This window comes from Microtus ochrogaster, chromosome 10 (genome assembly GCF_000317375.1).
Source record: "Microtus ochrogaster isolate Prairie Vole_2 chromosome 10, MicOch1.0, whole genome shotgun sequence".
Classification (NCBI taxonomy): domain Eukaryota; kingdom Metazoa; phylum Chordata; class Mammalia; order Rodentia; family Cricetidae; genus Microtus; species Microtus ochrogaster.
This window is the reverse complement of record NC_022016.1, coordinates 52445429-52468430: the sequence shown is the minus strand read 5'-3', so window position 1 is coordinate 52468430 and position 23002 is coordinate 52445429. Positions and strand designations below refer to the sequence as shown.

At 44.9% G+C, this 23002-nt stretch overlaps 1 protein-coding gene across 3 annotated transcripts in view; it reads right to left on the bottom strand.

The window, feature by feature from the left end:
• Window positions 1-2914: 2914 nt before the first annotated feature.
• The window catches only part of Phactr4 (phosphatase and actin regulator 4), a 77280-nt gene continuing 57192 nt past the window's right edge, over window positions 2915-23002 (bottom strand). For 2 of the 3 annotated variants that reach the window (XM_005353127.2, XM_026782223.1), the window contains 8 exons: window positions 22139-22730; window positions 21130-21317; window positions 18931-19084; window positions 13595-13650; window positions 11336-11397; window positions 8837-8974; window positions 6754-6830; window positions 2915-4259 (listed from right to left, as the gene is read on the bottom strand). In XM_005353127.2, coding sequence (XP_005353184.1) covers window positions 4244-4259; window positions 6754-6830; window positions 8837-8974; window positions 11336-11397; window positions 13595-13650; window positions 18931-19084; window positions 21130-21317; window positions 22139-22730 — 1283 coding nt within the window. In that variant the 3' untranslated portion in view covers window positions 2915-4243. The remainder of the gene's footprint in view (window positions 4260-6753; window positions 6831-8836; window positions 8975-11335; window positions 11398-13594; window positions 13651-18930; window positions 19085-21129; window positions 21318-22138; window positions 22731-23002) is intronic. The other variant, XM_026782224.1, reaches the window with a different exon arrangement.

Sequence of the window (23002 nt, the reverse complement as noted above, 5' to 3'; positions counted from 1 at the left end):
ATGGCTGAGGGTGCCAGAGGGGTGCTGGACACTCAGTGGTCACTTTGTCAGACTCAGGGAAATGTTTACACTGACTAAGGGGAAACTTAGCTGACTGCTGTAGATGGAAGGGACAGAGTGATTGCTGAGGGAAGGTGAGTCTCTGGCAGGTGCACGGGAGTAAGGGATAGGGTCTGTGCACCTTAGGCACCCAAGGGGAACCGCAGGCACTGAGAGCCTGTCCTGGGTTCTGACATAAATGTAAGTGGTATAGTTTGGATGGAAAGAAATCCAGGCAGTAGGGAGCCAAGAAATACCACAAAGTCACACCTCACAACAAACCTCACAGAAGAGATTTACCGGGAGGGAAAAAAACCCAGGAGGGTGGCTGCCTCTGCTTGGGCAAGAAACAGTGGGGAACTGAGCAGAAGGCAGGCCTTAGACAGTTTTGGGGGGGAGGAGATGAACTTCTTAGGGTGAAGGTTTCAAAGGTGGAGATTGGTGGAATTTCAAGTCCAGAGACTCAGCTTTTTACTCTGTAGGCTGGGGGCCTAGCTGTTAGGGCAGTTAAGAGTGTGCTCTGTGGGTGGAGCCTGGCAGTTAGAGGTCCTGGGGAGGGATCCGGCCACTTGTGTGACTCAAGTGGCTTACACTCAGGATGACCTTTAACTTCTCAACCTTCTGTCTCAGCCTCAGAGGTTCTGGGATACACTGTGCCTTGCTTTATGATGTGGGACTGAACTCAGGGGTTGGTGCACACAAGGCAAGCACTCTACCAACTGAGCTATATCCCAGTCCCGTGACTCTTGTTCATGCAGAGAAATATACAAACATGACAGATTCTCACTTCTGGCTACATTTAACATAATCATTTATCTTCTTTTTCATTTTGGAGTCTTTAGCAATATTTTGGATCTCATTTCTCTCTCTCTCTCTTTTCTGAGACAAGATTTCTCTGTATATTTCTGGCTGTTCTGGAACTCACTTTGTAGACCAGGCTGTCCTCAAACTCAGAGATCCACCTGCCTCTGCCTTCCAAAGGTTGGGATTTGGGTATCATTTTTAAGTTGCTTTAATTTTCTGGAATAAAGTAAAACAAAACAGGGGCTGGAGAGCTGGTGCAGCAGTTAAGAGCACTGACTGGTTCAAGAGGACCCAGGTTCAATTCCTAGCACCCACCTGGCAGCTCACAACTGTTTGTAACTCCAGGATCCAACACCCCTCACAAAGACATACATACAGGTAAAACACCAATAAAAATAAAAATACTGGGTGGTGGTGGTGGTGGTGAATGCCTTTAATTCTAGCACTCAGGTGGCAGAGGCAGGTGGATATCTGAGTTCGAGGCCACCTGGTCTACAGAGTGAGTTCTAGGATTGCCAGGGCTACACAGAGAAACCCTGTCTCAAAAAAAAAAAAACAAACAAAAGTAAAACAAAACACAAATCAGGGATGTGGCTTAGCGGTTGAGTAATGAGGCTCAATCTCTAGTACTAAAAAAATAAAAAATAAATAAATCAGGTTTTTTCGATATTCTAAAATACTTTAATAATTAAGACTGGTGGGAAGACTGATATACAATGTAATTATTTATTTTACATGATTCTGTACATTAGGGGACATTCTGACGTTACAATATGCTAGGCTTTACAACTGTGACTTCAAATTACAGAGAGAAAACACAAAGTCAGCTCTTATATACACTAAAACAGAACCACTGACTAGATGCTGCCCTAACAAACGAGATGAAGAGTGAATCTGAGCGCTGGTGGCCCAGGAGCAGACGGGTAGCTCAGGCTTGGCACAGTGAGGGAGAGCAGCGGTGGAGGATGACTGAAAGGTTGTTTTGCTGACAGGCATGATGCAATCCCTGTGCTTGCGAGGTGGAGGCAGGACCATCAGAAGGTTGAGGTCTTCCTTGGCTAGATAGTGAGTTTGGGGCCAGCCTGGGCTACATGAGACCATAGCTAATAAAACAGAAGAGAAAATGTCACCTCAGGAACAGACAGTGAAGGCATATGCAGTCTCTAAAACCAACAGGAAAGCAAGTGTGGTTGGGATCAGGGCTGAGGACAGCTCAGTGGCAGAGAGAACTGGCCTAGCTTGTGAGAACTGGGATTCCATCTTGAGCACACTGAACAAAATACAATCACAAAAGAGGATGCTGAATGATCAGGTCAGCAATTACGGCAACCTTGTGTCTAGACTTCTTACAACTGTCATTGGTCTTCCCCTCCTTAGCCCAAGTGTTAACAAGCTTTGAGAAGGGTGGGGAGGAGGGGAAGTGGGAAGGTAGGGAAGTAGGGAGGTAAGGAGGTGGAGAGGTGGGGAGGAGGGGAGCTAGGGGGTGAGGTGGTGGGGAGGGGGTGGTGAAGAGGAGCTGGGGGGTGAGGTGGTGGGGAGGGGTGGGGAAGAGGAGGTGGAGAGGTGGGGATGAGGTGGTGAAGTGGGGAGGCAGTCCTGTTTCTATAACCAGAAACTACCTGGTAGTAACAGGAAAAACAAAACCACCCTTTCCTCTGGAGAGAAGGAAGTCCTATTTTAAGGTGACTTTAGCTTTTGTTTGCCCTATATTCTAAATCTTCCGCAAGTGCGGTGTTAACAAGGAGAACACTGCTGAAGGAACACGAACAGAAAAGAGGAATGGAGAGGAAGCACTCGAAACTCACAGTTTACTAAATGGTGGGTGAGGAGGAGCCAGCTATGCCTGTGGACGCACATGATCCTACGATCCCGGGCGGGAAGGCGGGAGGGAGACCTCAGTCAAAGGCTGGCTGAGCTACAGAGTTGCAGACTAAAAGAAGAAAGAAGATGCCGGGCGGTGGTGGCGCACGCCTTTAATCCCAGCACTCGGGAGGCAGAGGCAGGTGGATCTCTGTGAGTTCGAGACCAGCCTGGTCTACAAGAGCTAGTTCCAGGACAGGCTCCAAAGCCACAGAGAAACCCTGTCTCGAAAAACCAAAACAAAACAAAAAATAAAAAAAAAATAAAATAAAAGAAGAGAGAAGAAGAACTGGGATGTGTTTCTTTTCCACCTAGAACGTGAAGAGCAATTGGGAGGGAGAGGTGAGGCCGTATGGGCTTCAAGAGAAAACTCTGAGGCACAGACCAGATTCGCTTTGGGAAATCACATTTATATCACAAATACAAATGGGGAGGGCCTGATCTAAAAACTGAGGCGCCAACCACACTGGCTACAGCATGGACAAGGCAAGTGAGGTGAAGGCTGCCGGAGAGAAGCAGCGGCTACTGGAGTAAAGAGGCACTGTGCAGTACAGAGGGACAGCAGCACACAGTGCCCCCACCCACTGGCTGAAGTGACTAACGATATCATTTGGTACAAGGAATGTATACTTAGTCTAAGGAGTCTAACCCATGAGTCAGGCTCTGCCAAACTGGCATTAATATTAAGGCCTTTTTCTTGGTTTGTATAGGAACTATACTTGACACTCTCATTGAACAGCTTGAATAAAGTTCAGACTGTTTAACAAATAGATTTCCATCATTTCTTTAGGATAACTTTAAAATAAGGACCAGGATGAGAGCCAAGCATGATGGTTCATGCTTGTAGTCCCAGCACCTGAGAGGCTGAGACAATGTTTGAGGCCAGCCTGGCCTATGCAGCGAGGTACAGGCTAGCCTGAGCCAGTTTCAGATCTTGCCTCTAAACAAAGGAGCTGGGATGACAGGTGTCAAAGGAGGGACAGCTCAGACACCAAGCTTCCTGGGGGCCTCACTGGTCATCTAGAAGGGACAGTGTAATCTTTCGACTGCCACACCAGGGAGGTCTAAGCATTCAGGAATGGGGGCCCATTTGCTAGATAGCACGGTAGAGCCTCCAGGGTTGTTCTGGCAAGAGGATTAACGCCTACATGAGTGGGTCACACAAACAGGGAGGCGGTTAAGGCTAATGGCACAAACTGCCTCGGCACAGGCAGTAGTCTCGGGACAGGGTGTGCTGCCGCCAGTAAAACTGGAGCCTTCAAGGGCCCGAGCTCAGGTGGCTGGCGAGAGGAAAGCCCTCAAGTCGGCTGCAGTGTTGCGAGGAGGTTCAAAAGCATCAGCTGTCTCATGTCTCTCCAATGGCAGCCCAGGAGAATCCGTTACAGTGGAAGGCTACATTCACAGAAGTGCTGTTCAGCTCTGAACCAGATCCCAGAGCAGCTCTGGCTGTGGTGTGGGAAGTGCTATGGTTGCCCTGGAGACAAGCAACACAACAGCTCTGCTTTCTCATGGTCCTTTAGTCCCCTTTTCACGATCAACATCACGGGCGATGGTAGCTAGAAGGGTCAGAAAGGGACAAGTTACCAGACAATGGAGACTGCTTTCCTATTCTTTTTTTTTTTAAAATATTTATTTATTTATTATGTATACAATATTCTCTCTGTGTGTGTGTGTATGTCTGCAGGCCAGAAGAGGGCACCAGACCTCATTACAGATGGTTGTGAGCCACCATGTGGTTGCCGGGAATTGAGCTCAGGACCTTTGGAAGAGCAGGCAGTGCTCTTAACCACTGAGCCATCTCTCCAGCCCCTGCTTTCCTATTCTTGAAATCTGTTTTGGAAAGTCAAAAGGGCTTTTGTCGGGGCTGGAGAGATGGCTCAGAGGTTAAGAGCACTGCCTGCTCTTCCAAAGGTCCTAAGTTCAATTCCCAGCAACCACATGGTGGCTCACAACCATCTGTAATGGGGTCTGGTGCCCTCTTCTGGCCAGCAGGCATACACACAGAGAGAATATTGTATACATAATAAATAGATATTTTTTTTTTTTAAAAAAAGGGCTTTTGTTGGTTACAGGAATCTATGCACCTCAAGTGATGCTGAGGACTGACCAGGGCCTAGTTAAACTCCAGCTCTGGCTTCGCTATATCAGTAGCAGTATTGTAGTCGGAGGGCGGGACTTCTAGCACTTGGGAGTTTGAGGCAGGAGGACTGCTTTGAGTTCCAGGCTAGCTTGAGCTACAGTGTGAGATCCTATCTCAAAACACACACACACACACACACACACACACAAAGTGGGGGGGCGACAAGCTTCCCAAAGGAGGAATGGGTCAGACCTGTGTGTTTGTCACTCCAGACAAGCAGCAAAACAGCTGTTTGTTAGAAGCCAAGTAAACAAGAACAAGATCCCCAAATCAAAACAGAACAATAATCATGGGCTTTCCCCTGAAGGACCTACTTTCTAGTGTTGACATGGTGGCAGTTCCAGCTGTAGGCTGAGGAGCAGAGCCTGAGACCGAGGATGCTTGTTCTCGAGACTCTGGCAGCGCCACCACAGTAAACCACAGGTGCCGTCAGCCTTCAAATAGCTGCACTTCATTTCCCAGTCACCCTTCTGCTGTAGAGCAGAGATTGCAGAAACCCGAGGCTCTGCCTGATTCCCTGTTGCAACCTAAAGACCCAGAATTGTATGTACTTGTTGTAGGTGCTCAGTAAATACGTGTTAACTAAATGAAGCTGTCTCTACAGCTATGGTCTCACAGGCCACACAAACTTCATTAGCCGAGGTAGAAATGCGAGCACTCAGGCGTGGGGCTCCCACCTGTAGTCTCTGCTCTCAGGAGGGAGGTTGATTGACTATCGAGAGCCCCAGCTAAGCTGGGCGTGGTGGCACAGGCCTACAATCCAGCCAGTACATGTGAGGCCAGCCACAACTACACAGCAAGACCCTGTCTCAAAATCACCACCAACAAAAGTAGCTGGGAGCTTAGTAGCTCGTTTATAATCCCAGGGTAGAGGCTAGACAGCTGTGAGTTTCAGGTCAGCCCTGGTTATATATAAATTCTAAGTCTGGGCTACACAAAATGGCAAAACTCAGAATGGCATTTAGAATTAGCTCTTAGTTCTCATCCTCTTTTGCTGGTGATGTTGCTGTGGTGTGGGTTTGATTTACCGAGGTGGCTCTGGAACTTGTTATCCTGAACTCCTGATCTCCCTGAGTGCTGGGATGACAGGCATACACCACCACACGCAGTTTATGCAGTGCCAGGGATGGCACCCAGGGCTTTGGGCACGCAAGACACATACTCTACCAACTGAGCTACATCCTCAGACCTATTTATTTATTATTCTTTTTTTTTCTTCCTGAGGGTGTGTGTTGGTTTCTTAAGGCAGAGTTTCTCTGTGTAGCCCTAACTGTCCTGGAACTCACTCTATAGACCAGGTGGGCCTTGAACTCAGAGATCCGCCTGTCTCTGCCTCCTGAGTACTGGGTTTAAAGGCGTGCGCCACCACTGCCTGGTGTATTATTCCATTTGTAATATGTGTGTAGTGTGTGAGTGCAGGCCCACATACACTAAAATGGGAGTCAAATGACATCTTAGGGTGTCAGTATTTGTCTTCCACTTGTTTGAGTGAAGGTCTCTTGTTCACTGCTGTGGACAAACACCAGGCTAGCTGAGGACTGGCCTATCTCTGCCTTCCACCTCACCATGTGCACTGGGACGTCAGACACTCCCAGATGTACCTGGTTTCTCATGTGCTGAGATCCACACTCGTCTGTACACTTCCCGTGTGCTGAGATCCACACTCGTTCACAGAGCAATCACCCCAGCCCCACTGTCTTTGTTTTTTAATACAAGGTCTCGTGGAGTCTAGGTAGGCCTTGAACTCCTGATCCTTCTGCCCCCCACCTTCCAAGACTACAATTATGGATTTATAGCACCATGCCTGGCTTTCTAGATCAGTAGAGTTTCTCCTATCTGAACGATTTTGTTATGTTTGTCTGCTGGGGAAACTTTACTCAGCTACAAATATTTGGATCTTTGAGTCTTACCGTGTAAAATGTTTGCTGTCTTCATGAACCTCCATCTCTGAGCTTTTAAATTCATTTAATTCTTTTCTTATGGCAGCCTGTAAGATAGAAATAAGATTTTTTTCATAAATATTTATTTATTATGTATACAATATTCTTTCTGCGTGTATGCCTGAAGGCCAGAAGAGGGCACCAGACCTCATTACAGATGGCTGTGAGCCACCATGTGGTTGCTGGGAATTGAACGCAGGACCTTTGGAAGAGCAGGCAATGCTCTTAACCACTGAGCCATCTCTACAGCCCCCTAGAAATAAGATTTAAGCATCTTTTCTCTCTTGAAGGGCAGCCTTGTGACTTGCCATGTTTCTCTAATGGGCTTATCATTAGTAGGAACCACACATCTTGGATGCAGCCCAGAGGGAAGAAAAGTCAGGCCAAGAGATCCAGCCAAGCTGAGCCAGACACAGAGTACTCTCCTTGACACTACTAAGCTTCATGTAAACCCGAAAGTCTCGATTTAAATCAAAGCGTTAAGAAGATAGTCTTTGTCGTCTCCACAGCACATTAAGCAGGGCACAGAAGTGAGAGAATTACTCAGATACAGCACCAGATCTCCAATTGCTGCTGGTAAAAATGTGGGGATTGGTTATTTTTTGGCGGGGGGGAGATTTATTTATTTTATGTGCATTTTTTCCTGCAAGTATATCTCTGTGAGGATGCCAGATCCCTTGGAACTGGAGTTACAGACAGCTGTGAGCCACCGTGTGGGCGCTGTGAATTGACTGAATCTGGATACTCAGGAATAGCAGCTCTTAACCACTGAGCCATCTCTCCAGTCCCAAAAATATGTTTTATTGGGGCTGGAGAGGTAGCTTGGCAGTTAAGAGCACTGGCTGCTCTTCCAGGGGACCCGGGTTCAATTCCAGCAACCACATAGTGGCTCACAACTGTCTGTAATTCAGTTCCAAGGGATTTGATGCCCTCTTCTGGCCTCTCTGAAGAGACATACATGCCAGAAAAACATACATAAACATAAAATAAATTAGGAAAAAAGGGTATTTTATTTCCATCTCAAATTTTTGTTCTGTGATACAGCTTATTTTTTCTTCCCCACCCTTATGCAGCTGTTCCCTTCCTCTCTCCCTTCCTTCCTCTTCTTTTTTGTTTTTCCCTTTTTCTGAGACAGGGTTTCTCTGTATAACAGCCCTGGCTGTCCTGGAACTCACTCTGTAGACCAAGCTGGCCTCAAACTTAGCGATCTGTCTGCCTCTGCCTCCCTAGTGTTAGGATTAAAAGGGTGTGTAGCAAAAATAATAAAAACCCAGAAACAGATATTGGGGTTCAACCTGAAAACCAAAAAAACAAAGCAGCCAAGTTACTAGAGAAGTCTCACCTCTACCAAGGCTGGGCAGCCACAAAGCAGCCAAGTTACTAGAGAAGTCTTACCTCTACCAAGGCTGGGCAACTACAGAGGAAGTAGACTAAGCCTCTCTCTCCCATTTTATATTCCCTCTAGTGCTGGGAGTAAAGGCATGTGACTCCCTAGTACTGGGATTAAAAGTGTGAGCCACCACTACCTGCAGGTGTTTCTGCCTTGTGTAAACCCAGGGTGGCCTTGAACTCACAAAGATCCTTCTGCCTAGGTTTTCCAAATCCTGGGATTAAAGTGTGTGCTACCACTGCCCGCCCTTTAGTGGCTTAGCTCTGCTTCTAACCTTTAGGAAAGCTTTATTGATTAAAACATAAGTAAAATAACACTAAAGGTGTGTGCTAGTACGGCCTGGCAAAACAGCTGTTTTCTTAATGTTTAATAGAAAACTTGGGTTTACATCTTGGCATTTTGTATCTTGCTTTGAAATGTAACATCCTATCAAAACTAGAAGCTCTGCTGCCGGCTTACTCTTCTCATCAGTGCCGTGTCCTTCTGAAGACCCACACTGGGCTGTGGCTGGACTTTGCCAAGTGCCTCCCTTTCTGTTACCTCTATGCTTAAAATCTATGTTTCAAAGTGCTCTTAATAAACCCTAAGTGTGCTTCACAATAATAACAGAAAGAGGAGAGAAGAGGGAGATCCTCAGAGAATATGTGAGCATTTTTGAGTTACCTTGTCAGCAGGAGTCAGTTTGGTCCACGGCTTATCTGCTCGCCGGTCATAATCCTGAGCATCTGTAACCTCCACATACTCATTAAACCGCAGGATCTTCCTGGCAAGTAGTTCAGCCACAGTCGGCCTTTGACTGAGCTGAAACACACAGAGCCAAGCATGCATTAAATTGCCTTTACCATTCACTGAACAATGGAGTTACATGGGAAGCTTTCTTTCTTTTGTTACTTATTATTTATTTTGAAGATTTATTTATTTTATGTATATGAGTTCTTTATCTGCATGTATGCATTTATGCCAGAAGAGGGGACATCAGATTTCACTAGAGCCACCATGTAGTTGCTGGAAATTGAACTCAGGACCTTTGGAAGAGCAGCTAGTGCCCTTAATCTCTAAGTCATCTCTCCAGCCCTCACTTTGTCTGTCTGTCTGTCTGTCTGTTTATCTATCTATCTAGATATTCATTTATTTATTTATTCGATTTTTTTGAGTCAGGGTTTCTCTGTGTAGCTCTGGCCATCCTGGAACTCACTCTGTAGGCCAGGCTGGCCTTGAACTCAGAGATCCACCTGCCTCCGCTGGGATTAAAGGCATGCGCCACCACCACCACCACTAGGCCAACACTTTTTCTTTTGAGATAGGGCCTTCCACTGTAGCTCAGGCTAGCCTGAAACTTGCAGTTAATCCTCCTGCTGATCAGCCGCCTGCATGCCAGAATTACAGGCATGAACTGCCACCTCCAGAGAACCTCAGAAGCTTTAACTATACCACCTGGGTCCAATCCTCCCCAAAGCTCTCCAAGGATTTGGGGTATTGGGAATTTCCTTTTGGGCTGGCAAGGTAGCTTAGAGGGAAAAGCACTTGTCAGCAAGTCTAACAAACTGCAATTAATCCCACAAGTTGTCCTCGGACCTCCCCATGCAACACTCCATTCACACAATATAAATAAAAATGTATGAATCATAGCCATGCCCTATGGTCTTCAAACTTTAATATGTACCCTTAGCGCCTGAAGATCTGGTTACAATGTAGATGCCGCCTGATGACAGAACTCATCAAGGTTAGCATCTGTGACACCCTTGGTCCACCCGTAGCACTGGTCCCCTCCCACCGCCCTGCCCCAAGAAGAAACAGATTCTGATTATAAATGGATCTAGAATAGAACCTGAGGTTACATAGCTCTGAGATGTCCTAGGAAATACGTGGTCAATGTTACCAAATTAGCAGATTCTGTGAAGAAGTATGTTTTTTTCCCTAAAGACTTATTTATTACATATTCAGTGTTCTATCTGCATGTATGCCTGCACACCAGAAGAGGACATCATCAGATCCCATTATAGATGGTTGTGAACCATCATGTGGTTGCTGGGTTTGAACTCAGGACCTCTGGGGGAGCAGCCAGTACCTATGAGCCATCTCTCCAGCTCTGAGAAATTAGATTTAAGGATATACAATTAGGTAACCTTAAATGTTAAAAGGCAATAGAACCACTAATCAGTCTCAAATAAGCAAGGATAATTCCTCCGTTCCTGGAGAAGGATAGAATAATTCCAGAAAGAATATCCACACCTGCACTGGGAATTTTTTGGTCTTGTTTTGTTTGTCAAGACAGGATTTGTCTGTGTAGCTCCGGCTGTCCTGAACTCCCTGTGTAGATCAGGTTGGTCCGGAACTGAAAGATCCACCTGCCTCTGCCTCCTGAGCACTGGGAGTAAAGGTGCTGCGGCATTATGCCTGGCAATTCTTATGATTTATTTTTCTAAGACAGAGTTTCTCTGTGTAGCTTTTGAGCCTGTCCTGGAACTCGTTCTGTAGAACAGGCTGGCCTCGAACTCACAGAGATCCGCCTGCCTCTCAGAAATCCCTCTCGAGTGCTGGGATCAAAGATGTGTGCCACTACTGCCCAGCAATTCTTACGATTTTTAAGAAGTATCTAAGAGCACATCTGAATTGCAGGAAGCAATCACAGAAGTTGTGGACAATGGAAGAGAGAAGAGACGACTCCAGTGCCAACATGGACCCTGTGTAGAAAAGGCCTATCCCGACTGATCGAGAAAATTATGTCTCTTCTTATTTTTTTAGGATTCAGGATTATTTCAATTGTTTTCTTGATTAGAAAACAACCAGTTTGCATTGCAAAACGGAATGCTACAAATTCTATTATTGTATGTATATATATATTTATTTATACTTACATATAAATAAAAATTTTAGTCTAAGAGGGCTCACTAGTAGAACACTTGTTTAGAATGCACAAAGACCTTTTCTTTTTGCTCTCTAGTCTCACAAAACAACCAAGCAAACAATCCCCCCAGACAAATAAAAAAAAGCTCTCACCATGTTCAGAGCTTTTGGGTTAAATGTGACAACCTCTCAAATATTAAAAATAAACCAGCAGATGCCACTCCTGCTAATGTGTTATTTTCATATTGATCTAAGGCACAAGCCAACTCCTTCACTCCAATCACACAGGCCGTCCAGACACAAGGACACCGTTACCTTTCTAGTGAGCCGACGTTTAATCTCCCGCTTCTCTGCTTGCCGGTCAGCTTCATTTTTAGCTTCAGTTGACAGAAACAGAGGATGTTAATTCAAATGAAATTTGCATAGCAGATATTCAAGTACTTACAATACATATACTTCTTAGCGTCAAAACTAGAATGAAATACTCCACTTGTGAATGGCTAATCAAGAAACTTCCTAGCAGGACAGTCTTTTTCTGTCCACTGTACAGTCAAATACTTAAGAGCAAGACAGGGCATTGCATCAGGCTTGAGCTAAGGATGTTTTTCACTTTGTTTGGGACAGGCTTTCTCTGGGTAACAGTCCTAGAACTAGCTCTTGTAGACCAGGCTGGCCTCAAACTCACAGAGATCCGCCTGCCTCTGTCTCCCGAATGCTGGGATTAAAGGCCTGCGCCACTACCACCCAGCAGTTTTTCACATTTTTAAAACACTTTAGAGGTACTTAAAGGTTTCCATGTGTTTAAAGATCTAGAGAGCTGGACATATTGCTAATATTGCTCTTGAAGAGGACATTTGCAGGAGATAGTTCAGTGTACTTGCTGCACTAGAGGACCCGAGTCCAATTCCCAGAAACCACAGTGGAGGCTCACGACTGCCTGTAACTCCAGCTGGGTGTGGGAATTCCACTCCCTCTTCTGGCCTACCATCACCCCACCTCAAATACGGCACACACTCACAACACATACATACACACATGAGTAATAAGAATAAATAAAAACTTTTCTTGGGGGAAAAAAGTTTCTAGGGGCTGAAGAGTAACTCCAGTTCCAGAGGACCTGATGCCCCCTCTTCATGTGCTGCACAGACACACGTGCAAGCAAAACACATACAAATAAAATAATAAATTACACATAAAAAAGAATGCATACTGCTCGTGCAGAGGACCCTAGTTTAGCTCCCAGCACCCATACTGGGTGGCGCACAACTGCCTGTGACTCTGGCTCCAGGGGATCTGAAGCCTCTGGTCACAGTGGCCCCTGGACTCATACACATGTTCACACATATATGCAAATGAAATACATGAATCTTTCTTAACAAACAGAAGAAAAGGTTTCCAGAGCAATCCCTAAAAATAGGCGACTGACACTGCATCCTGTCGAGAGCAGCACCTATAAAGTTCTCAATTATAAATTCACTGAGTACCTAGGCTGTGAATGTAGATCCAGAAAGCACCGAGAAAACAGGCGATGGAATGGTCAGACGGCATGCTTAGAAGCAGCTCTAGGAGAGTCTCCCATTTCTCTGCTATTAACACTTTCATTCATCCTACAGTCTTTGAAGAGAACCTCTATCACAGGTACCCCCATCCTTCATCACTGAACCCCTTTTCCGTTTGCTTCCTTTCCTCCTCACTCCTGTATCCCTCTGCATCCATATCCACAGGGATGAAATAAGTAAGAGCTGTCTAGAAGAGATCACTCTCTGAGGGGGCAAACAGGACTGCAGGCACAGTCAGAGGGGTGGGACTTGAGACACAAGGACACAGGGTATCCCAGGATGTGACTGGTCCTTGTCCTAGAGAGGCCTTAAGGGAAGAGCATGATCTCCAGAGTTCAGGGTGTGCTGAGAGCAGAGGGTGAGAATCCCTGCTCTGAGAAGGAGCTGACATGGCCTGGGGTGGGAAGACCAAAGGGAGCAGCAGTGGAAAGACCTGGCTGGGACTATTTCTGGTGATTTTAACTGGGATGGAGACAAGCAGTGATGAGATGGGGTGGGAGGCAGGACTGCCACCTGTCCTCAGGAGCTACAGATCCTCAGAGAGGAAGGGGAGGAGCAACAGAGCACAGGTTCTAAGTCAAAGCGCTGGTAAAACAAAGTCAGTGATAGGTCAGAATATTGTTCTGGGGAGTTAACTATGCACATGGGCAGGAAGTTAGATACGCATTCCTCTTTGGTGGCTACAGAAATACAAGTCAAGCAATAAAAGCAGAAGGAATATTCTGGGCCTTATCCTTAGAATCCACCAGGAAGAGGAATGTCCTGTCCATCAGCTCAGCCACGACCTTAGCTCCCTGAACAAAGGCATAGTTTGTGCAAGCCTGCACATACTATCACAAATGCCATCACAGACCCAGGAGCTATGAAAACATATCATTGTACACTAAACAATATCATGGTGACATCTTCCTAGGAACTGGGTTTCCTGAGCAGGAACTAACTCTCCTTGGCCCTTTTAGCAAATACTTCTGTCCTAGTGCATATTACACTCATGGTGCACAAAGGCTGGACTTACGCTGTAGTATGTTCCGTTGCTCCAGCTCCTCTGCAGTCGGTCTTTGACTCAGTCGCCTACAAGAGAGAGACACAGGTACTTAACTGTCCACAGCAAACCTCCAACCACCATTTCTAAGGATTTTGGGGTTGTTTGTTTGCTTTTTTTGTTTGTTTTGGCCAAGATTTATATTGATCTATAACAAAGAATCAGTAAAATTTCTAACATATACTTCAGTAGCTGATTTGTTTATCATGAAACCAATTTGATACTGAAAGTGCTAACACACACACACACACACACAATATTATGCTGAATGTGGTGGCTTTATACTGTGAGGCCAGCACTTGAGGAAAGATGTAAAAGATCCTGCCTCAGAATGGAAAGGTAGGTAAGTGTGGAGGTAGCTTGGCAGTTAAGAGCACTGGTTGTTCTACCAGAGAACCTGGGTTTGGTTCCAAGCATCCATGTAGCAGCTCAAAACCAACTAGAACTCTAGTTCCAGGGGGGCTGAGTTTCTTGGGCACTGTACACACATGGTTAAATACAGTCAAAACACTCATACACATTAAAAAAAATTAACAAAAAGAATCCTTGCAGGATGTGATGGTGGTGCACACCTTTAACCCTAGCCTGGTCTACAGAGTGAGTTCCAGGACAGCCAGGGCAACACAGAGAAACTCTGTCTCAAAAAAAAAAGGTGTTCATCATCTCATAAATCTTGTGTGAACAGATGTCTCTGGTTTAGTGATGCTGAACATATTTTTGTTTTGAGGCATAGTCTCACTGTGTAGCCCTGACTGTACTAGAACTTACTGTGTAGACCAGGCTAGTATCAAACTTAAAGATTCACCTGCCTCTGCCTTCCAAGTAATAGGATTAAAGGTGCACACACCTGGCCAAATGCTGAGTGTTTTAAAATATACCTGATGGCCATATAAAGACAGAGTTTACACTATAATCCCCAGAACGTTTTTTTTTTAATATTTATATATTATTACACAGTGTTCAGTCTGCATGCCAGAAGAGGGAGCCGGATCAAATTATAGATGTTTATGAGCCACCATATGGTTGCTGGGAATTGAACTCAGGACCTCTGGAAGATCAGCCAATGCTCTTAACCTCTGAACCATCTCTGCAGCCCTCCCCAGAACTTTTGCAGTGAGCACACTGGTGGGAACTCATAGAATCCTGACTATGGCCTCAGGATCAGTCATATGAACAAACAAGAAATACAACCTAGGCACCGCCCTGAAGCAAAAACTCTGGGTGGAACTCAACAATTTGCTTTTAAACAAGCCTGCCAGGTAAGTTAGCCTGCCAAATGAATGCTTAAGTGTGAGAACCACTGACTAGAATTAATTAGAGGAACAAAACACTAGAGGTAAATAAACACTAACAGGGCTCTGACTCAATTAATTGTATCAGTTACACAGTGAACATTAGAAGTAAGGACAAAGACTATATATTTGGTCACTGGTGGTGCTCTGAGTCTTTCATTCCAGCACTCGGAAGGCAGAGGCAAGTGGACTCCTGAAAGTTCGAGGTCAGCCTGTCTACACAGCAAGTTCCAGGAGAGCCAGGGCTACATAGTAAGACTCTACTTCAAAACAGAGGCAGAGGCAGGCAGATCTCTGAGTTCAAGGCCAGCCTGGTCTACAGAGGAGTTCCATAACAGGCAGGGCTACACAAGTAACCAAAGGGGAAAAAAAAGATTTTATTATTTTTAATTGTATGTTCTGGGGACCAGAGGTGTTAAATCCCTTGGAGTGGGAGTTACAGGCAGCTGTAAACTGCCTGATGTGGATGCTGAGGACCAAATTCAAGTCTTCTGAAAGAGCACATCTGAGGTCTAAAAAAATTGTTTAATACACACACAAACACAAAACAATATAGTTCAGTGATGGGGCATTCATCTAGCTTGCATGAGGAAGCTATCCCTGGCACCACAGGAAGCAAAGAGCCTGTAGCCAGGCATGGTGGCACATACCTGTAACCTCATCCCAAGTGCCATGAAACCCGATCTCAAAAAGTCAACAAACTATAAACTCAGAAAAGAGAATGTATGTGGCTTGAAATCATAAACGTTTTCTCTCATTTTTTTGAGGAGGGGCCTCAGGTAGTCCTAGATTATCCTCAAACTCATTATGTACCTGCAGGTGGTCTTGAACGCTAGCTCACTGTTTCTGGGATGACAGGTGCTACCACACCCAACTGAAATACTTGATTTCAGTCTTTTAGAGAAGTTGGTCAACCCTATTTTATAAGGCATAGGATTACGAGCAATTAACATTTTCTTCTTTTTTCTTTTTCTCTTCTTTCTTTCTTTTGAGATGGGGTTTCTCTGTGTAGTCCTGGCTGGGATTGCAGAGATCTACCTGCCTCTGCCTTCTGAGTGGGGGTTAAAGGTGTGTACCAGGTTTTTTCTTTTAAAATGTTAATCACATTTTCTTTTGTGTGTGTTTGTGCATCTGGACGTGTACCAGGAGGAAGGAGGCACACCCGTGACCAGAACACACAGGTGGGGCCACTGAAAACTCATGGGAGTGGATTCTCTCCTTCTCTTACATGGGTGCCAGGAATTAATTCAAGTTGCAGAGCTTGGTGGCAAGCACCTTTACACACTAAACCATCTTGTTAGCCCTTAGGTGTAGGGATAAGTCCTGCCCCTTAGGGGGCGTGTTCGCCTCGGGCTAATGTTTGCATATATATTTGGCAAGCGTGCTCCCAGCCGCTGCTTCTGCTTTCCTGGTCTCCGCAGGAACAGTGGTTCTGTAAGTCTATTAAAGCTATATATATTAAAGTTAAAGCCTTCCTTTTTTTGTTTAAACAGAAAAAGGGGAAGTGATGGAGGAAGGTCATTGGTTAATTAAATAAAGAAGCTGCTTGCCCTGATAGGTTAAAACATAGGTGGGAGGAGTAAACAGAACAGAATGCTGGGCGGAAGAGGAAGTGAGGTCAGACTCGACAGCTCTCTTCTTGGGGGCAGATGCCTCAGAGAGACACGATGCTCCACTCTTGCGGGCAGAGGCGAGAGCTCTGCTCTCTGAGGCACATGCGATGAAGCTCCGACCCAGGATGGACGTAGGCTAGAATCTTCCTGGTAAGCGCACCTTGGGGTGCTATACACAGATGATTAGAAATGGACTAAATTAATATGTGAGAATTAGCCTAGAAAAGAATGGGCCAAGCAGTGTTTAAAAGAATACAGTGTCTGTGTAATTATTTCGGGTAAAGCTAGCCGGGTGGTGGGAAGCAGCCCGCCGCTCATATTTCAACACTTAGGTTTTCTTTTTCCTGTAATTTTCTAACTATTACTTCTTCATAGAAGATTGTGCTGAAGTATTTTGTAGTAGAGTCCCTGAGCCAGGTATGGTGGCACAGGTCTTTCATTTCAGTACTCAGCATGGTGCAGTAGAATTGTCTGTATTCTGTCAATCATGTTTTAAATAAACGCTGATTGGCAGGGCAGAGAATATAGGCAGGGAAAATCAGACAAGAAGTAGAAATGATGGAATGAGAACAGGAGAATTTTGAGAAGGAGGAAGTTGATTCCTCCCACTCCTGCCCAGATCACCTAAGCAGCAGGATGTGATCTGCCCCACTGAAAAAAGGTACTGAGCCACATGGCTAACATAGATCAGAAAAATGAGTTAATCAAGATGTGAGAGTTAGCCAATGAGAGGCTAGAGCTAATGGGCCAATCAGCTTTATAACTTATAGAGACCTATGTGTGATTTTCTTTGGGGGCTAAACAGTTGTGGGGTACCGGGTGGCACAAAAACCCCAACAAACAAACAGGACCCCCCAATGTTACACAGCAGAGGCAGGTGGATCTCTATGAGTTCAAGACTAGTCAGAGCTATGAGATCAGCTGTATGTGTTAGTGTGCATATACCTGTAATCCTAGCACTTGATAGACTAAGACAGGAAGATTCTGAAGTTCAAGGCCAGGCTGGGTTACATAGAGAATTTGAGGTCAGCCTGAACTACCAATGAGAACCAGTCTAAACAATACAAAACAAAGATCATGAATGTTTGAGAATCTCATTATATGGCCAGATTAACTTGGAACCAGCAATATTCTAGCAATATTCAGTCTCCAAAGTGCTGAGGTTACAAGTGGGAGACATCCTACCCAGCTTACACTATGTTCTGAAAGGGTCCAGAAAAAAAAATAAAGTATGGAGCAGGGTATGGTGATGCACACCTTTAAAACCAGGACTTGGGAAGCAGAGGCAGGTGGATCTCTGTGAGCTCAAGGCCAGCCTGGTCTACAGAGTGAGTTCCAGGACAGCCAAAGCTACACAGAGAAACCCTGTCTTGGGGAAAAAAAGAAAGAAAGAAAGAAACAAACAAAAAACTCCCAAACCCAAAGTACGTGCATATTGGCACTGTACACAATAACCAGTAAGGCAAACAGTACACACTAACACATCCAGGTAAATGGTGTATTTTCTCACAACTTTTCTTGTTTGAAATGGGTCTATCTATCCCCCTCTAAAGTAACTGATAGACAGTATGAGATAATGACCCCAGCGCCCCAAATGCCAGAGTATACAAAGGGCCTGCCTTGTTTCTAGATGCAGAATGAATACACAGTCTGTGTACAAGGAAAGTGGAGCTGGAGAGATGGCTGCTCTTCCAGAGGACTTGGGTTCCATTCCCAGCACCCTTATGGCAGCTCACAACTGTAACCCCAGTTCCAGGGGATCTGACACCTTTACACCAACACACACAAAATAAATTTAAATTAAAAAAAAAAAAAAACAAAGAAAGAAAGAAAGAAAAGCTAGACGTCTATAGTAGGAAAGAAGGCCGGGCCTTAAGTGATGGACGACCTCAGTAAACTTTTCTTGTAGGGAAAAGAGTTTTTTCTTCCTTTTATCCCTTTTAGACGGGAGAAGTGTCTATGCCATGTAAACATCTGTCCATACACAAATATGCTCATTGCATAAACAAGAGGTTGGCCTGCATTCCACTTCCCTCCTTTTTGACTCCAGCTGACTTGAAAAATATACTAACTTTTTGAAAAGAAGTAGCTACATGGTACTTATTTAAAAAAAAAAATACAGGTATGATGAGTTAGGTTGGCATTTCATGGTTCAGCAATCGGATAAGTCACACAGGAATTGCATGTCCTGGAAACCAGCCTGACTCCTTTAGCAACCTGTCTGAGCCTCCTGTGTTACGTGATGACTGAAAGCTCCCAATGCCATCTCTGATGTTCCCCATCTCCTAAAGCTTAGAGAACTCCACCTGTCGAACACACACTGTTAAAAATTATTCTTTTAAAAAACAGACGAATGCTTCATTTCCAAGGGTCTGACACACACAAACCCAAGTAAAAAGCGTACCGGATCAGCGTGTTCCCGATCTGGTGCCGTATTTCATTCCACTCCTCCTTGCTTTTACGAGGCCAGGAATTCAGGTTCAACTCTGGTTCACTGGGTCTGCTGCTCAGCTTCATTGCCAGTGTGTCTTTCCTCTTCACTCTGTTGGCCAGAGCACCTTTACACAGGGAAAAAAAAAATGCTAAGGCACAAAGGCTCATGTGAACCAGGCAAGGGCGTGAGAATACAACTCCCAGCAGCCCATTTGGCTTTGAATGATCCAGCCAAACTCAGAGGAAGGAACAACATAAGACATTAAGGCATTTAAAGATAATTTTCAGCAAAATAGAATGAGTCAAATAAAGGATACATATCATTCTACACTTTCCTCATTTAGTGAGAATTAATTTTTTATTTTAATTTTATTTATTTATCTATTTTTTTTGTTTCTCGAGACAGGGTTTCTCTGAAGCTTTGGGGCCTGTTCTGGAACTAGCTATTGTAGACCAGGCTGGACTTGAACTCACAGAGATCCACCTGCCTCTGCCTTCTGAGTGCTGGTATTAAAAGTGTGCACCACCACTGTCCAAGTTTTATTTTTTTATTTTATGTGCACATTTGTCAGGGTATCAGATTCCCTGGAACGAGAGTTACAGACAGTTGTGAGCTGCCAGGTAGGTGCTGGGAAATGAACCCGGGTCCTCTGTAAGAGCCGCTATTACTCTTAACCACTGAGCCATTTTTCTAGTTCCCTTATTATTTTATTTTATTTCGTTTGTTTTTCAAGACAGGGTTTCTCTGTGTAACAGTCCTGACCTGGAACTTGCATTCTAGACCAGGCTGGTCTCGAACTTACAGAGATCTTCCTGTCTCTGCCTCCTAAATGCTGGAAATAAAGGCGTGTGCACCACCGCCCTGACAGTGAGAGTTTCTAAAGATGGAATCCAGCCTGCTCTGGGACAGTCCTCTGACTTAAAACATGAAAGCTTTTATATTAGTAGATCTTGTCATCTCTTCATCACTGTTTTGAGAGAGAGAGTCTTGCTATGTTGCCAGGCCGTGCTCAAACTCCCGAGGTCACAATCTCTTACCTCTGCCCCTTAGAAAGTGGACTAGAGTCATCATTCTCTTCCTACCCTGCTTTCTTTGCTGTTTGGAGACGGGTTTCATGTAGCTGACACTCCCACGCTCCCCTTCCCTGCCCCATCTCTCCAGAACCCTTTTTTGGTTTTTGAGCTAATTTAGCAGTTTGGACTATTTTCTAACTAATGTAATCCTTTTGCTTTAGACTTTCAGATGATATGGTTATAGATGTGAGCTACCACATCCAGAAAAACACACTTTTTAGTTTAGGTTATCAAGAAGTTCATTATATTAAGAAAATCATCATTTATCTCTTTTATTTAAGTCTTTCCTTTAAGCTTTTTTTAATGACGTATGTGTGTTTATATCTGTGTGGAGGTATGGGCACACTGACTGTAGGTTCCCTCAGAGGCCAGAGGTATTGGATCCCCTGAAGTTGGGAGTCACAGGTGGTTGTGAGCTACCCAACATGGGTGCCGGGAAGCAAAGCCAGGTCCTCTGCAAGAGTAGTATCCATTCTTAACTGCTGAGCCAGCTCCTTCTCCAGCATCTTACCTCACTCTTCAGTGTAATCTCTGTTCCAGTTTTTCTCTATAATTCTTAGCCTCTATCTTCAAGGTGAATGGTTTTGGTTTTCATTTTTTTATTTTTGTACTGAGCACTGAATCCAGGCTCTGTGCTTAGCACAAGCCTCACAACTGAACTATACCACTGGTCTCTGGGGAAGCAGATATAAAATATAAACCAAGAATCTGAATGACGATGGCACACACCTTTAGTCCTAGCACTAAGGAGGCAGAGGCAGATAGATGTCTGTGAGTTCAAGGCCACCCTGGTCTACACAGTGAATTCCAGGCTAATGAAGGCTACACAGTTTATCTCAAAATTAAATAAAATAAATCCAAATGATTCTGTCAATGTGGCTCCCTCTCATGGCTTCCTTCAACTGAGGCACGCTAAAAGGGAGGCAGAGTCCTTCACACCGGCCTCCAACAGCCAGAGGACTCCACGGAACAGGATACCTGTTTCCGCACTTGCTGGGGATCTAGCTCATGGACTGAGAGTTTGCCTGGCATGTGTGGTGCCCAGCCCCCAGCACGACAAACAAAAGAACTTTCACACTTTCCCTCCGTTTCTTACTCTGATGGCTTTCATCTTCATCATCTTCATCTTCTTCATCTCGATACTGAATGGGGCCCTCTGAATCGGAGTCACTCTCCTTCCCTTCCTCTTGCAGACACGGTGGTAGTTTAGGAGTGCCAGAGGTAGGTGTCATATCTTCAGCAAATGCCAATGGGCAGGTCTGCTCTTCTTCATCATCATCTGGACTAACAAATGAACATAATATGGTTTTGCCTTTCAGAAACAATGAGGCTTTTCAAAAGGACAGAAACACACACGAAAAAACCATTAGCAGAAGACACATGAATCCCTGTCTTAACATTAACATTCTTCAGGGCTAGAGGAATGACTCAGAGGTTAAGATCACTGGTTCTCTTCCAGAGATCCTGAGTTCAATTCTCAGCAACCACATGGTTGCTCACAGCCATCTATAACGGGTAATGGATACCCTCAGACAAAATACCCATACACATAAAGTATATAAATAAACAAACAAACCATTAACATTCTTCCCAAGAAGCTTTTTAGAATTCATGAATCTAAAAAGCACTGGGCTCAAATCCTTCGCTGTTTCTTAGTAGATACTGATACATTTCAGAATTTGCCTAATTTCATTCACAGAAGTCTTTAGAGTAGACACTCCCCTTATTTAGGTTAGAGATACTAAGCAAGAGAGGCTGAGTGACAAGCCAGGACTTGGAGAGATATGATAACCCAGGGCTTCTTCATTATCAGCAAAAGTTCTGAAGCACCATGTAATACATGTGTATGATGTAAAACTTATAGAGTTAATATTCACATCTACAAACAGGTACTTTTGGTGTCGACACAGAAATCATCATAAAAATCCATTTACAAAAACACAAGTTGAGAGAAGACAGCAGGGTAAAAAAAAGCCATTTCTAGAACTGACACTCCTGGCAGGGCATTTCTTGAACTTGAATTTGCCCACATTTTCTGAGGCTGCCTCCCATATGGGGCTATGTACACTAAGAACAGGAACAGGAGGCAGGCAATGAACACTCACACTTTAAGCATCTCAATCGTGATGGGGAGTGACCTGGTCCGCCCCAGGGTACCACTGTCCTCAGAGAAGCTGTTACTGTTCTCAAACAGCAGGGAATGAGCTCTGTGAGCGCCTTCCAAGGGAGGAGTCACGGGAAGGGGGCTAGTAAGGGCCTGCTGAATTCGGATATGCAGTGGGAGTGGGGGCAGCCTGGAGGGTATATGGGGTTCCCCAAAACTCTGGTCCTGTATCTTCTTGGGGACTTCCTTTTTCTGATCTTCCTGCTGGGAAAGGTCCTGGGATAGATCTAAAGGAGGGGAAAATTCAACTTCTGACACAATTTGAAAAGTCTTAGCAGGGAACGATGGGGACCGTGGTGGCTCTGGAGGTATGTGGGTAGGCAGCGGGGGTGATGGGGAGGATGGCGGGATCATCAGCGGTGGTTCCCACATAGAGACAGTTTTTTCTCTTTGATCACTTGCTGTTTTTGTTGTGGGTGAAGCAGCAGGCTCTGAGGTGGGTCCCAAGGCTGACGGAATGCCTCTCTTGGGTGGTAAGGGTGGGGACGGTTTCGGCAACAGTGTACCACTGTTCATTGCTTGGGACAGTTCAGCTGGGAAGAAGAGAGCAACACATTGTTAACACAGCCTTACAATGCATGGAAGACCTAGGCCAGAGTTGAGGTCAGAGCAAAGCTTTCAGGCAAATTATATAATTTCATGGCTTTGAAATTCATAATTTCTTTTTTTAATAAATATTTACTTATTTATTACGTATACAATATTCTATCTGTGTGTATGTCTGCAGGCCAGAAGAGGGCACCAGACCTCATTACAGATGGTTGTGAGCCACCGTGTGGTTGCTGGGAATTGAACTCAGGACCTT